The following is a 15,839-nucleotide window of genomic DNA, read 5'->3' as shown; positions in this document are numbered from 1 at the left end:
GTGAACAACTGAACACCCCCCCAGCAAGACCAGCCTGTGACACAGGCAACAACTCAAACAGCCAGGCCAGAGAGACTTGGGCCATCGCCCCTTAGAAACAGAAACAAGGCTGAAATCTCCTTGGGTGTCACACACAACATAGTGCAGCAGACATCCATCAACTGCAGCTGCTCCCCAGCGTGGCAGAGGACATCAGATCACAACTCCAACAACTCAAGATACCGACGTGAGTCCGAAGCAGTGTTCCCAACCTTTGTGATACACAAACCAGCTTCCACTGTGGTGAGCAGCTGGGATGGCATGGGGTCACTGTACTGAAGGATCTTCATTCACATCTCCTCAAGGCTTCTCTTGATAGCTTCCTCCAGCTCTGCATCTTGCTCTATAGAAACACAAAGTGCTGATTACAACCTCCAGCTGTGGCTGATAACCTGTCAGACATAACTGCAATGACAGCACTGCAGAAAGCATCAGATTACTTCTGTGGGCAAAACAAAGGTAGAAGACCAGAATGAAGGCATTTCCCCTTCTGTTTTATGTCATCTTCTCAGCATTCCAGAAGTGCAGGAACCACCTCTCCAACACCCACTGCATTAGCTACCAGTGGTCACAGTGCTGCTGACACCCCTTAGCTCCAGCTGTGCGTTTCTCCAGATGCTGATAAAAACCTTGCCACATACCCTGCCACTCACATGAGTTGTCATGGAATGGGATCAAAGGAAAGGTCCACACCCCAGAAATGCATGCCAGGTGATTTCCCTCCCTTCACCAGCAGGCACCTCACCTGAAGAAACTTTTTTATACACAGGTGTCATGGAAACACACCTGCACAGCAGCAGGATGCAGACACGGCCTGGGCCAGCTGGCAGGTGCCCCAGCACCGACCAGCAGCAGCAGAGATGAGCCAGGGTGATCCTTCAGGAGGTGTTTTCAGTACAGAGCTGCTCTCACAGCAGGCTGCCCCGTACTCAGCAGCTGGTGAGCCTGTGCTACTATCCTTGCTGCTGCTGTGACCCAATGCCAGTGGGAGCCAGCCCTGGGTCTGCCTGTACCTGTGACAGCCCTTCCAGCGTGTGGGTGAGCCCTGAGGTCCCAAACCTGGCAGAAGCCTGTGCAAAGCTGTCTCAGAAGTGATCCAAGAGCTGCTGTGACCATTTCAGGACACGCAGCAGTTCATTCTCATGGAGAGAATAACTGGCTAGCAAATGGGCCAGCCTGCAGTGCTACAGGCTGGGGTCAGAGTGGCTGGAGAACAGCCAGGCAGAGAGACCTGGGGGTCCTGGTTGATGGTAGGCTGAACATGAGCCTGCAGTGTGCCTAGGCAGCCAAGAGGGCCAATGGCATCCTGGTCTGCATCAGGAACAGTGTGGCCAGCAGGAGCAGGGAGGTCATTGTGCCCTGTACTCAGCACTGGTTAGGCCACACCTTGAGTCCTGTGTCCAGTTCTGGGCCCCCCAGTTTAGGGAGGATGTTGAGTTGCTGGAAGGTGTCCAGAGAGGGGCAACAAAGCTGGGGAGGGGTCTGGAGCACAGCCCTGTGAGGAGAGGCTGAGGGAGCTGGGGTTGCTTAGTCTGGAGAAGAGGAGGCTCAGGGGAGACCTTCTTGCTGTCTGCAACTCCCTGAAGGGAGGTTGTAGCCAGGTGGGGGTTGGTCTCTTCTCCCAGGCAACCAGCACCAGAACAAGAGGACACAGTCTCAAGCTGTGCTAGGGGAGGTTTAGACTGGATGTTAGGAAGAGATTTTTCATAGCCATTGGAATGTGCTGCCCAGGGAGGTGGTGGAGTCACCATCATTGGAAGTGTTCAGGAGGAGACTTGATAGGGTACTTGGTGCCATGGTTTAGTTGATTAGATGGTGTTGGATGATAGGCTGGATGCAATGATCCTGAAGATCTCTCCCAACCTGGTTTACTCTGTTCTGTACAGCTGTAGAGGCTCAGCTGATTGTTGCTGGAACTTAGAGCCAAAAACCCCAATCAAATGCAGGGATTCACAAAAGTTTGGATGCTGCAGTCAAAGGGAACTTGCACAGATTCAGAGGGAACTTTAAATCTCTGTGCACACAGAGCTTTGCCATCCCAGTGCACATCTGGCATGCACTTGGGTTTTCCACATGGCTCACACCCACTTTTGTGGTATCTTAGCCCACACAGCTTGACCCAGACTGTGCCAACCCAGCTCTAAGCCACCTGAATGAAGAACTTCTACAGAAAATGTGGGGAGATTTGGAACCATCAAAGAAGCAGAGACCTGGCCTTTACTAAAGCTCCTGAGAGCAGCCAGAAAGGAGCTTTGTGCTAATGACAGCCAATGTTTCCAAACTAACTCTGAGACAATTCATCACCCATCCTCCTCACCGCCTTCCAAGTCATGCAGCCACTGTAAACACTGCTAGGAGAGCACCAGCAGATGATAGAACACTTCCCTTTTAAGCAAGCAGACAGGGTAGCTCCATACCTCTGCAAACTTCACCATGTTTGGTAAAGACTGAAAGGTTTGCACGCTGTGAGCACTGCACAACAGCAGTGGCCATTGCTCTAAACCCTGAGGAGCTGAGAGCATTAACCCACCACCACCAACCACAGCCAAAGCAAGCAGCTTACAACAGGATTGCCTATTTTTTATCATGTTTATTAAAACTTCAGAAGCAATCAGGCAGGCACCACACTTCAGTAACAGTTGCACTGACTTGCCTGCAATCTCTTGCCTCTGCATATGGCCAAAGCAGGGATTCTGGCTGGTGTGGAAGAGCATGGCACTCAGAGCACCAAAGAGGTGAGAGCCTTGTTCCTATCTCTTCCTGTCCCTATTTCAGCTTTGTAAAACTTAGGCATTCACCACACAGAAACTAAGGGCATTAAAATGAACAGCTGGTGGCAGCCAGGTGGAAATCAGACTTTCCTCATCAAAGGGAAGTATGTGAAAGCACCACAGGCTTAGACTAATGAAGGGTGGACTCAAACATCACCACAAACCCAAGTTCTCTTACGAAGGGCAGGACAAATCACTTCTAGTACAAAGAAAGGATGCTGGGCAAGCTCCTTCAACAGAGGAATTATGCTTGTGAAGGCAGACAAACCTCCCAGCACATGCAGGGCAAACCTCAAACATGTCAGCCAGTTCAACAAGACTCCCCAGCCAGAAGCATTAAATTCTTGAAACACAACCATTTCCAGGAGAGCTTTTCCAGCTGAAGAACAAAGTGCAGCACCCTGAGAGGGTGGTGAGTAACAAGTCACATGTCTCTACAGGCAGGATTTGAACAATCAAATATTCTCTGCTCTTCTGCAAGCAAGAGTTTCACAAGCCTGTGATGGCAGAGAACAACTTCAGAGTTAAGAGAGCCCTCAAAAAGACTGAAGAAAATGTGGCCAAATCTTAAGACTTTGGCAATTCTGGAGGCTACTTTTAACCTAAAAAAGGACTGCAGAGACTGGAATTCTGTCAGGCTGTTTTCTACAAGCCACAATAGCAGTAGTTGGGGTTTGGTAAGCAGGTGAGGAGGCCAACACAAGGCTTTTAACAACTGGAGCTCCAGATGAGTGTGCAGGCACACACATGGGGCTTCCTAAACATAATTCCACAAAGAAATACATGTCTGCAACCCACCTAGCCAGCTCCTCTGGGGCTCAAGCAAACCTTAGACTGGAGACAGGATGTTATGAGGAGTAAAGCACACCACCAAACCCTAACCTAACAGCCTCATGCAGAAGACCATCTACCTGGTTTTAAACATCCAGTAAGCTAAGAACTTTCCCCAGTTGAAACATTATTTTCATGTAAAAGAAACCTGCAGCTTTAGGTTCTGCACTGGGGCAAAAAGCCTGCCCCAAAGCTTCTGGACCCTGGACTGAAATGGTTTTTGAGGATGAAAATGGTTCTGTCTTATTCCACCCTTTATTAGAGGAGTTTGGTATGAAACATTTGCTAGCTTGAGACAGCAGCTAAAGACAGTTCCCAAATCTTCCAGCAGCACTGTGAGCTACACCCTCAGCTTTGAACAGGAGTGCAACAAACCTGAGATTGGCAGTGAGAATGCAACAGGCCACAGACAAACTGAAGGTGAGCCTGGCCACAGGCAAGAGTTAGTTAGGCCCTGTGTGAAGGTTACAAATCTTCTCTTTTTAACAAGGTCAGCCAGGCCAATCCAACCAGCTGGAGTTTATTAACTGCTCCCAAGAACACATGGAAAAGCAAATAAAGACAATGACATTTTGTGACAGAAAAACCAAATACAAGAACCAATTAAAAAACCCAAGGTGAACAACAACTGAACCCCCCCAGCAAGACCAGCCTGTGACACAGGCAACAACTCAAACAGCCAGGCCAGAGAGACTTGGGCCATCGCCCCTTAGAAACAGAAACAAGGCTGAAATCTCCTTGGGTGTCACACACAACATAGTGCAGCAGACATCCATCAACTGCAGCTCTTCCCCAGCGTGGCAGAGGACATCAGATCACAAGTCCAACAACTCAAGATACCGACGTGGGTCCGAAGCGGTGTTCCCAACCTTTGTGATACACAAACCAGCTTCTCCTGTGGTGAGCAGCTGGGATGGCATGGGGTCACTGTACTGAAGGATCTTCATTCACATCTCCTCAAGGCTTCTCTTGATAGCTTCTTCCAGCTCTGCATCTTGCTCTATAGAAACACAAAGCGCTGATTACTGAGGTGCACTGGGACTGAGGTGTTCCTGCACATGGCAGCAGGTTGGTACTGGATGATCTTCAAGGCCCCTTCCAACCCAACCCATTCAGTGATTCTGTGAACTCAGGGCAGCCCTAAACTAAGTGATTGGCTGAAAAGGATCATGCAGCTACACAGTTACTGGTCAGAACCATACCAAGACTGGAACCTGTGTGTACACTGTTCTAGAAGGGTCTGCCCGGCTGTGGGACAGGGAGGCAAGCTGACTGAGCAGCTTTGGGACCAAAGTCATTCTAATCAGCAGGTGTCTGGAAAAGCAGAGTGAAGCCTTTAAAAATGATTTTCAAGTGCCTGTAGTCTGTCACCAAAAGTAACTACATTGTGTGAACTCCACACAGCACTGAGCACAACAGCAAAAGGATGACAACAAGGTCAGGTGCACAAAGGTGAGATGTGAGCAGCCAGCTGCACTGCTCATTCAGGCTAGTGCACACACCTATAGAGTGCTTTGCTGAGATACACCACCTTCTGAATTATTTACTCAGCTACTCAGATGCAACTGGTACAAAGTAGGCTGTCTTTAACTGCACAAGGCCCCCTGGGGTGGCAGTAAAATAGACTTTGGGTCTGCTGGCACACTGTAGGTTAGGTAATTGTTGTTTGTCACTCATTTCAGTCTTCTAACCTACTCAAAGCTGCCCAGTATGTTTAGAGAGCATTCCTAAGAGGTCCCTTGCTGTAAAACCCATTGCAAGTTCAGTGTGTGTGTCTTGCACAATTAACAGCAGTCCCAACACAGAAAAGCAGAAATGAACAGACCACCTTGCCATTTCTCTTCATCTTCTAAGCTCCTCTGCTTGGTTACTTCAATATCTTCATTGTCTTCACTATCTGAACCTTAAATGCAAATGCAGCACAAATTACACATCACTTATAATCCAAACCCTTAGCAGTCCCACCTTGCATTTCTCCTACTGGACAGCCCCTAGGTTTGAATGCCCTCTCTAGGAGCTGGCCATCAGGACAGAAATACTTTGCAGTGGTAGTGGAGTGCTGTAGCTGCACTGAGCAGTGCCATTCAGCAAGTGTCCTTCCAGCCTCTGTACACTTGGTCTACCCTGCTAACTCCTAAGGCAAGCCCAGCCAAATCTCCTCCCTCTGTAAAGGAGCTCTTCATGAGGCTGGCTCCAGCTCCAGTTCAGTGCCTGGTAGGGACCAGTGTACCCAAGGCATGAGTTTGTTGGTTTGTGTGTGCGTTGGGTGTTCGTCGAGTGCTGCTCCCCCACCCCCCTTGGTTTTAAACAGTCTCAGCAGGTTAAAAAGAAGCAGGGCAGCAAGTGACATGATGCATTCATTCTGCTACAGGCCACTGCTAATTTAGGAGATGCTCTCTGTGCTGAGGTCTTAAAAGTATTTGCCATCAGGCTGACCTGGCCCCTGTGCTTCCAAACAGCACACAGCAGGAGCTAAGCTGGCTTCACTGCCAGGACAGCTATGGATGCTAAAGCAGGATTTGTAGATAGAGCTATTTTAGGCAAGTTTAGGATTCATCTCCTGCATTAATGCAGGTGTCACCTGGCTGAAGCCTGCTGCTCATCACTCCATCCCAAACACACCACCGGGTGACAGAAGCACACACTGCTGCTGGAACACAGGCACGAGCAAAGCCCTGACACAACTGGCAAGCAATCTGCCTGCCCCAGGATTGAGCTCTGCATCAACCAGCCAATAACCAAACACTACTGGACAGCCACAAGATCACATAGCACAGGTTTGCTTAAAGCATAGTTCAAGACATCACCATTCCACTGCCAGAAACTATGAAACCTGAAAATAATCAGTGCTGATGGGGGAGGGCAATCCCTTGGTAGCCAAGTGTGGTTCTGAGCACCTTCAGTGTGAGGAGCTACACTGCCTTCACTGCTCATTACTGAGGCCTACCTGCATGCATGCACACCCAGCTTCCCAGGAAGGCAGCTGCTGGACTCTCTGAAACCTGACTTGGTGAAAGGTAAAAAACTAACAGAGTCAAACTTTCCTTAGGAGCTTTAAACGCAAGGACTTGTCAGTGTCTCAAATTATACCAACACTTTCCCTACCCAAGCCTGAAATCATGGCTGTGCTTGTCCTCAGTGCTCCACTCCACCCTCCCCAAACCTGCAGAGCCAAGACTAAAGGCACAAAAAGCAGTAAATAAGAGAACTGGAGATGTTTGGACATGGCTCTATAGGAATAAGGGATAAGGCTGTGAATAGTCAGACAAAAAGCTGTCTGCAGGCCAAAGCCCCAGGCAGAAATGCTTCAAGTAGGGGCATGAGCAGGAATGCAGCTTCCTTTAGGGGCTGGAGAGCACCAACTATTTGAGTGGAACTCACCCCTTGTCCAGCTGAGGCAAGGGAAGGCCAAGTGACTGGAGAGATGAACTCTGCAAGTCAGAAGACATCAGGGAACAGGTCACTGTGCTCCACTGAATGTCACACCCTGTGACCCAGCTCTGTTCCCAAGGAGATCCTGGATTCCAGTTAAGAACATACTCCATGCAAATATCACAGAATGGATCAGGCTGGAAGGGGCCTCTGGTCATCTTGTCCAGCTCAAGCAGGGCCACCCAGAGCCAGCTGCCCATTCAGAAGGTTTTTAACCAAGATGCTGCTGTACCAGGGAGCTCAGAAGTGGACAGTGATGGCCTTACAGTGGGAATGGATCATTTTCCTCAAACCTGCTGCCAACACTCCTCCTAATGCAGCCCAGGGTACTGCTCTTAGCATTGAGAGGACATTTCTGGTTCATGGTCAGCTTGGTGTTCTCCAGGATCCCCAGGTCCTTTTCTGCAAAGCTGCCTCCCAGCTGCTTGATCCCTGGTCAGCATCCACTGGTGCTTTGCACTTGCTGAACTTTCTAAAAGCTCCTGTTAGGTCATCCAGGTTCCTCTGGAGGGCAGAACCCTCTGGTTTTATCAGCTACCACTGCCAGTTTTGTGTCATCAGCAGGTCTGAGGGTACACTCAGTCCCCCCATCTAGGTCTTCAATGAAGACATTAACCAGGCCCAGAAGCAGTGTTGATCCCTGGCACACACAGCTGGTTACTGGCCTCCAACTGAACTTCACGCCTCAGGTGTTCCAGGTTTGGCCATTCAGCCAGTTTTCAACCCACCTGTTTGCTCATCCAACCCCCAGTTCATCAGCATGTACTCCTGGTACTGCTGGCATCTTCTGAAGAATCAATGAGAACATTTGATTTGGAGAAATCAGGCAAGTCCTGTCTCCCTTGTTCAGGTCCTTAGCACACTGTAGCTCTCAGCTCCTTTGAGGTCAGAGGAAAAACAACTGCCCAGTTTCTCAGCCAGGAGATCTTGAGATATGACCCTTTTCTGTTGTTAAATGAACAACAGCTGGAAAAGTCTGACCATACCTACTCTCTCCAAGAAACCCTGCTGCTCACTGCTGCCCCTGAGCATGGCCCAACTCCTGCTAGAACAAAACTGAGAATAAAGGAGAGCAAATTCTGGATGAATGCAGAGCTCAGATCAAAACCATCACCCCCACAGATGGGAGAAAAGAGTGAGGTTTTGCTATTTCATGAGTCTCTCATGCAAACCTATCCTGGGAAGCCAGCAGGGACCTGTCACAGAGTGCAAGTGCAACCCCTGTCCTGGCATCAAAGTACCACAGCCTGAACCTGGATAATGCAGCTCAGCTCCCCCCTGTATCTGATTCTCTACTCTGGCATCCTCAGCTGCCACCTCCTTAATCACCACCATGCCCTTAATCCCCCTCAGGGTTACCAGTTCCTCTATCTCACCAGAGACTATTTTCCTTCCCTGGCCTTGCTCCTCCTCCCTCACAGCACAGCTTCATACCCTTCCTGACTGCAGTCTCCCACCCCAGCTCCACTGCTCCTTCTGTAACTCTGAATCCCCCCCTGCCCATTTCCCATCCCAATGTGTGTGACATCACCACCACCCTGAGCTGTCTCTGCAGCCACTGACCCTTTACAGCTCATGGCTGAAGCTTTAGTGCTACCTTACCTGAGGAAACCATTAAAGTTACTTCCTTCAGATCCCAGTAACTACTTAGCCAAAACCTGTACTCAGCACCCTACCCCTGCCTTCACTGGCAATCAACTTCTCTATGTGTGATCCTGCTGCCTTGAAGACACTGTTCCTTGCCTTGCAGAATCCTTCCCTTTATTCCTTGTTCAGTGTATCCATGGAGGATCCTCCCCACATAGTCCTCTGCACCACCTGCTGCTCTCATCATTAAGGTAACATCTGTAAAAGCAAGCACAGCTACTACCTGCTGAGGGTTCACACAAAGACAAAGCTTCCCTTCCTCAGTGCAACTGAGGCTGCACTCTATACATCTCTCCCTACAGATGCTCATTCTTCTGTTCATTCAAGTGCCCCTCAATTTAAGAAGGACATTGAGACACTTGAACATGTCCAGAGAAGGGCAATGAGGCTGGGGAGAAGCCTCGAGCACAAGCCCTGTGAGGAGACTGAGGGAGCTGGGGTTGCTTAGCCTGGAGAAGAGGAGGCTCAGGGGAGACCTTCTTGCTGTCTACAACTACCTGAAAGGAGATTGTAGCCAGGAGGGCATTGGTCTCTTCTCCCAGGCACCCAGCAGCAGAACAAGAAGACACAGTCTCAAGCTGTGCCAGGGGAAGTTTAGGCTGGAAGTGAGGAGAAAGTTCTTCCCAGAAAGAGTAATTGGCCATTGGAATGTGCTGCCCAGGGAGGTGGTGGAGTCACCATCCCTGGAGGTGTTCAAGAGGGGACTGGATGTAGCACTTGAAGCCATGGTTTAGTAGTCATGAGGTGTTGGGTGATAAGTTGGACTTGATGATCTCTGAGGTCATTTCCAACCTTATTGATTCTATGACAGAAACTGAAGCTCTCAACTCCCCAACCTCTAACTACATCCACCCTGGCAGTCAGACCTTCTGCCCTCAGCACCAGCCCTCACTGCTCCCCGGTGAGGGTACCTGGATACACCTAGGGCACCAGTGGGGGGATTTTCCATTCCCTGAGTGTGTGCATATTTTGGGCCATCTCTCCCTAGTCAGCCTGGCTGGTTGTGCAGCAGGATATTCCTGACTGACAGCTGAATCTGTCATTTTACTGTGCCAGGAGGAGAGCAGATTAAAGCGCAGCAAATCCACACCTTGGGGTGGCTGCTGTCTTGCGGGTGGCTCTGCCGCTGGCGGCAAACACGGTGCTGCACCACGCCATCCACTGACAGCCATGAGACAGGCTGGCTCTCAAGGAAAGGAGGAATACTCACAGAGCCTAAGCCTTTTCTAATTAAAAAGTGTGTTTCATTTCAGAGCTCAGGCAGTGAAGGATGGTATTTGAGTCTGACTGAGAAACACAGTTAAGCTAAACCCATCGACTCACAGGGAAAGTCACTTTTATCCCCAAGCTATGGCACTCCTGCCAGCACCAGGGTGAGTGTGACGGTCCCTAACCTGCCATCAGCTTTGCTCAGCACTCATCAGAGCTGCAAGCTGCAGCAGCACAGTCATGGCCAGACACTGAGGGGTCAAGACCCGCAAGGCAATCACAGTGCTTGTCTGTATGCAAAGGAGTCAAGGCAGACACTGGAGCCTCCTCTTGCCCTCTCAGACCACTGCATTCACACATGTTGTGCCTTCTGCACAAACCAAACACCCCTGCACTGATGAACTCAGCCTCAGCAGCAGAAAGCAAGTGCCTGGAATAAGAGTGTCTTGCCTGCTCTCTTCATATCTCTGAGGGAAGCCATGCACACACTGCAGCAAATGGTCTCCTAAAGGCAGCATGCTGCTGCTGGCCTACTGCAGCACACAGGGACTGGCATTTATTTCAGAATGAACGCATGCACCACAGTTCCCACAGCAGTCCTGATGACATGCTTCACCAGGGCAGCTGTGGCACCTGTGGGAGACTGCCACACTCACAGTATCACAGTATAACTAAGGTTGGAAGAGACCTCGAGGATCATTGAGTCCAACCTATCAACACAGACTCCATGACTAGACCATGGCACCAAGTGCCACATCCAATCCCCTCTTGAACACCTCCAGGGATGGGGACTCCACCACCTCCCTGGGCAGCACATTCAAATGTCAAATGACTCTCTCGGTGAAGAACTTGAAGAACTCAAGGTGCAGCCTAATCAATGCAGAGTACAGGGGCACAATGACTTCCCTGCTCCTGCTGGCCACACTGTTCTTAATGCAATCCCAACAGGGAAACAGATTTTTCACATTGAAGCTCACCCAATGCCAACAACTGCCTTAAATTTTCAACACAACTCTATGTGGTAACTGTTTCCCACTGGTTTCTCCCTCTACAGTAACGGCCACAGGCTTCAGAAAGCCAGTTGGAGCTGCAGCTCTGTGACACACAGCCTGACTTCCCACCTCAGCCCTGCGGCGCTGCACCACACCAAGGCTGGCTGCTGCTGCGCCGTGCAGCGAGGGCACCACGCAGTGGCCTTACCTTCTCCTAAAGCACTCCAGGGACTCTTGGCAATGCCACCACACTACATGGTGAACACAGGCCTGGTGTGGCAAAGGGAGAGCTCTATTATTCTGGTTTAATGTAGGAACAGCAGACCAAGGCAGCTCTCACTGTCTGGGGCCTCCCTGCTGACACTGCCTGGAGAAGGGGACCAAGAACGGCTCAAAACAATTCTATTCCTCGCTGAGGGGTTTGCTGTTGGTGGTTGTTTGTAGCTTTGTGTGGTTTTTTGGTTGTTTTTTTGGTTGGTTGTTTTGTAAAGTAATAACCACATGTCTAAGTTAAGTGAGATGCACAATGACCAGGCAGCAAGGTAAGGTTTGGGCCATCTCAGCAGTGCTCATCATTGTAATGAGTAAATTCAATATTAATAGAAGGACCTTGAAAGAAAGGACTCTACACATTGGCCACAACAACCTCATGCAGTGCTACAGGCTGGGGTCAGAGTGGCCATGCAGAAAGGGACCTGGGGGTACTGGTCAGTGGTAGGCTGAACATGAGCCAGCAGAGTGCCCAGGTAGCCAAGAAGGCCAATGGCATCCTGGCCTGCATGAGGAACAGTGTGGCCAGCAGGAGCAGGGAAGTCATTCTGCCCCTGTGCTCAGCACTGGTTAGGCCACACCTTGAGTCCTGTGTCCAGTTCTGGGCCCCTCAATTTAAGGACATTGAGACTCTTGAACATGGCCAGAGAAGGGCAATGAGGCTGGGCAGAGGTCTGGAGCACAGCCCTGTGAGGAGAGGCTGAGGGAGCTGGGGTTGCTTAGCCTGGAGAAGAGGAGGCTCAGGGGAGACCTTCTTGCTGTCTGCAACTCCCTGAAGGGAGTTTGTAGCCAGGTGGGGGGTAGTTTAGTTGATTAGAGGGTGTTGGGTGATAGGTTAGATTTTATGATCTCAAAGGTCTTTTCCAACCTGGTTAATTCTATTCTATTCATTAAGAAGGGTTAGATTAGGCAACTTCTGAAAGCAAGCTCAATCTAGGAAAGACACTGGAGTATAACTTATACATGGAAAGCAGATCCAAGCCATCCCCTCTGAGCCAGCAGGAATAAAGCTGTACTAGCACAGCTACCAGGCAGGGAGCAGCAGTGTCTCACGTCCTGAGGCCACACAGTGAACTGCACCAGAAAGGGAAGCCCCTCCAGCTCAGCTGACCCAGACACAGACTGACTGCTTGCAAGTCACAGCTTTCTCCATCTCCTCCTCCCCAAAACACACAGAACTCCTACAGCAGAAGCAGCCTCCCACACCAGTATGCTGTTACAGCTCTACAGACACCAGAAGAGATCTGTCTGTCCAGCAATTCCAGCACGCTCCACAACAGCAACACTCACAGTGGGAACACAGAGGTTCAGCTGCAGCTTCATGGGGAACTGAGCCAAGAGAAGTGCACTGGTGAAAAGTGGCAGCTCTGTAGCTAACTGTGCCAAGAGATTTTACTGGTACAGCTGGTTCTGGCTGGCAATCACCTCTCCATAGCCCAGCTGACAAATCCAGACCAGCACATGCATGGGGCAGCCATAAGACTGTGAGCACCTTTCCTGTGTCAGAAGCATGTGGCTGCAGCTCACCACAGGGAGTTTTTTTCAGGACTCCATTTAATTAGCATGTATTTCTTGTTCCCTTTAATTGATCAATGCCAATTCACCACTCAGTGCTAGCACTTGACTGTCCCTGGCAGAGCAGCAGCACCAGGTGATAACTTCACACCTGCATCAAGACCAGCAGCACATTTCAGGGCTAATTCAGAAAAACCACTTTCTGTAACATGCACTCAGTACACAAGGCCCTAAAACCACTTTCTGTAACATGCACTCAGTACACAAGGCCCTAAAACCACAACAAAAAGCCAGGAAAAGCAGCACTGGGGCTACAAAGAAGCATCACATCCTACAAGGAAACTCTACTGCAAGACACTAAAACACTGAGCAGAATTAAAACTCTTCTCAGCTCTGGTGCTCCTTTGCACAAAACCAATTTGACTCAAAACTCTCCTAATATCCCTGCATAAAACCAACATGCCCTGTGTCACCATTTAGCACTCCAGAGAACCTCAAACCACTGTGACCATGTCAACATGCCCTGTGTCACCACAGCACTCCGGAGAACCTCAAACCACTGTGACCATGTCAACATGCCCTGTGTCACCACAGCACTCCAGAGAACCTCAAACCACTGTGACCATGTCAACATGCCCTGTGTCCCCACAGCACTCCAGAGAACCTCAAACCACTGTGACCATGTCAACATGCCCTGTGTCACCATGTAGCACTCCAGAGAACCTCAAACCACTGTGACCATGTCAACATGCCCTGTGTCACCACAGCACTCCAGAGAACCTCAAACCACTGTGACCATGTCAACATGCCCTGTGTCACCACAGCACTCCAGAGAACCTCAAACCACTGTGACCATGTCAACATGCCCTGTGTCACCACAGCACTCCAGAGAACCTCAAACCACTGTGACCATTTCAATATGCCCTGTGTCACCATATGGCACTCCAGAGAACCTCAAACCACTGTGACCATGTCAACATGCCCTGTGTCACCATATGGCACTCCAGAGAACCTCAAACCACTGTGACCATGTCAACATGCCCTGTGTCACCACAGCACTCTAGAGAACCTCAAACCACTGTGACCATTTCAATATGCCCTGTGTCACCATATGGCACTCCAGAGAACCTCAAACCACTGTGACCATATCAACATGCCCTGTGTCACCATATGGCACTCCAGAGAACCTCAAACCACTGTGACCATATCAACATGCCCTGTGTCACCATATGGCACTCCAGAGAACCTCAAACCACTGTGACCATATCAACATGCCCTGTGTCACCATATGGCACTCCAGAGAGCCTCAAACCACTGTGACCATGCCTTGTGTCACCACATGGCACTCCAGAGAACTTCAGGGCTTCCATGGATGTCTTTGCTCCAAACAGGTGTTTGGATGCATGAGTCAGGTGCCAGTGAAGACACTCCAGTGACTAGAAGCAGAGAGGGTTAGAGCAGGCAGAGAATTGCATTTGGGGGAATAATGATGCTTTAGGAGGGCTTCATTTAATTCAGACCCAGACCAAATCAAGCAAAGCAGACTGGAGCACAAATTGATCACTATGCACCCAAGAGTGCTCTAAGCAGCCTATCTTCAACTTGAAAGGAGCTTTCAGCCTGAAAGAAGTTTGTCTGCTGTAGCAAAGCACACAGGGAGGACACTTTGGTAGACTGCATACAACTGCTGAGTGAGGTGTGGTGTCAAGGCTTGCCCCAGGCAAACAGTTTCTCTCTGAAATACCAGTAGAACAGAAGACACATTTAGGAATGAGCTGTGTTACCAGCAGAAGTGTTCACTCTTTATTGGAGAGAACAGTCAAGTAAAAGCAAGGATTGTGTGGAAGGTTCAGTTTCTACCTTTGGTGGTATCTGAAATGCTGTTTAGCAAGGCACACATCATGTCCCCTTCGATGTGGTGAGGGTTTAGGATGCGAGCTGACCGCTGGGTCATCTTAAACTGATTTTCAAGTTCCAGGAAGCTTTTGTCTCCGGACAGTATAGTGAAGGGGATCTGCTTGGGCAGGTGCTCATCCAGACGCCCAGCCTGCATGCAAACAAACCACAGCTGTTGAACTGAGATCATCTCTTGACCTCACCAGGTCTGGATACCTTTCCCAAGACACAGCTCCATGCGAAAGCCTTCTGCAGCAACTCTCCTCTGCTTCTGTGGCCCGATGAAGACTGCACCACAATGACAGGGATTACTTCAACAGTGTGGCACAGTATGCACTCAGTGCCCATGACAACAGATGGAGGAAATAGCTGCCAGAACAGGGCAGCAGGACAAATTCCTAAAAAGCAGCACTTCAGACCCATCTCCAGGTAACACAGGTCATCTCTGCACAGCATTTTATGAGACATTTAAAGAGCATAAGTTGGTAGACAAACCCTGTTGCAAAACAGAGTTGTTTTGTGTAATTAGGTTCTCAGGCAGTTTTGTCTAACTGATAAAGCACTACATTAAGGATCTGAGTTCTCAGGCCATGCCAGATTCCTGTCCTTTACCTGCACCTCTCCTAACCCAGCCAGAGTCCCAGGACTATGGAATGGAGGCACAGCTCTTGATCAGCCAACAGGGTCTCTGAAACTGGCACCCAACCAGCTCCATCTTAAGATAGCCCTGTCTACAACCACCTGAAGGGAGGTTGTAGCCAGGAGGGGGTTGGTCTCTTCTGCCAGGCAATCAGCACCATGAGGACACAGTCTCAAGCTGCGCCAGGGGAAGTTTAGGGCTTGAGGTGAGGAGAAAGTTCTTCACAGAGAGAGTAATTGGTCATTGGAATGTGCTGCGCTGGAGGTGTTCAAGAGCGGATTGGATGTGGCACTTGGTGCCATGGTTTAGTAGTCATGAGGTGTTGGGTGACAGGTTGGACTTGATGATCTTTGAGGTCTTTTCCAACCTTATTGATTCTATGGATTTGAGCTACCTGAAGAGAAAGGAAGGAGTTCATATTTCTCTCTCCTTCATTACCTAACCAACATCTTTCCTCTCTGTAACAGGCTGACATCCTGTTTGGGCTAAATCCACTCAGCTCACATCAGATTTATCATCATCATTTTAAGTGGACTTCAAAGTCACACAAAAACAATCTAGGAATCTCTCATCTGGAGTTAGCACTTCCCACCAAAA

General features: G+C 49.6%; 1 protein-coding gene across 4 annotated transcripts in view; it reads right to left on the bottom strand.

Moving 5' to 3' along the window:
• The window catches only part of ZNF451 (zinc finger protein 451), a 42,490-nt gene continuing 26,651 nt past the window's right edge, over positions 1-15,839 (bottom strand). For 3 of the 4 annotated variants that reach the window (XM_068153421.1, XM_068153419.1, XM_068153422.1), the window contains exons 13-15: positions 14,567-14,753; positions 5,470-5,544; positions 4,146-4,641 (exon numbers count right to left, since the gene is read on the bottom strand). In XM_068153421.1, coding sequence (XP_068009522.1) covers positions 4,589-4,641; positions 5,470-5,544; positions 14,567-14,753 — 315 coding nt within the window. In that variant the 3' untranslated portion in view covers positions 4,146-4,588. Of the gene's footprint in view, positions 383-4,145; positions 4,642-5,469; positions 5,545-14,566; positions 14,754-15,839 lie in introns of those variants that run through there. The other variant, XM_068153420.1, reaches the window with a different exon arrangement.

This window comes from Melanerpes formicivorus, unplaced genomic scaffold (genome assembly GCF_026170545.1).
Source record: "Melanerpes formicivorus ecotype bairdi unplaced genomic scaffold, bMelFor1.0.p_v2 SCAF_26, whole genome shotgun sequence".
NCBI classification, from domain to species: Eukaryota; Metazoa; Chordata; class Aves; order Piciformes; family Picidae; genus Melanerpes; species Melanerpes formicivorus.
The sequence above is the reverse complement of the archived record's forward strand: the minus strand, read 5'-3'. Positions and strand labels throughout refer to the sequence as shown.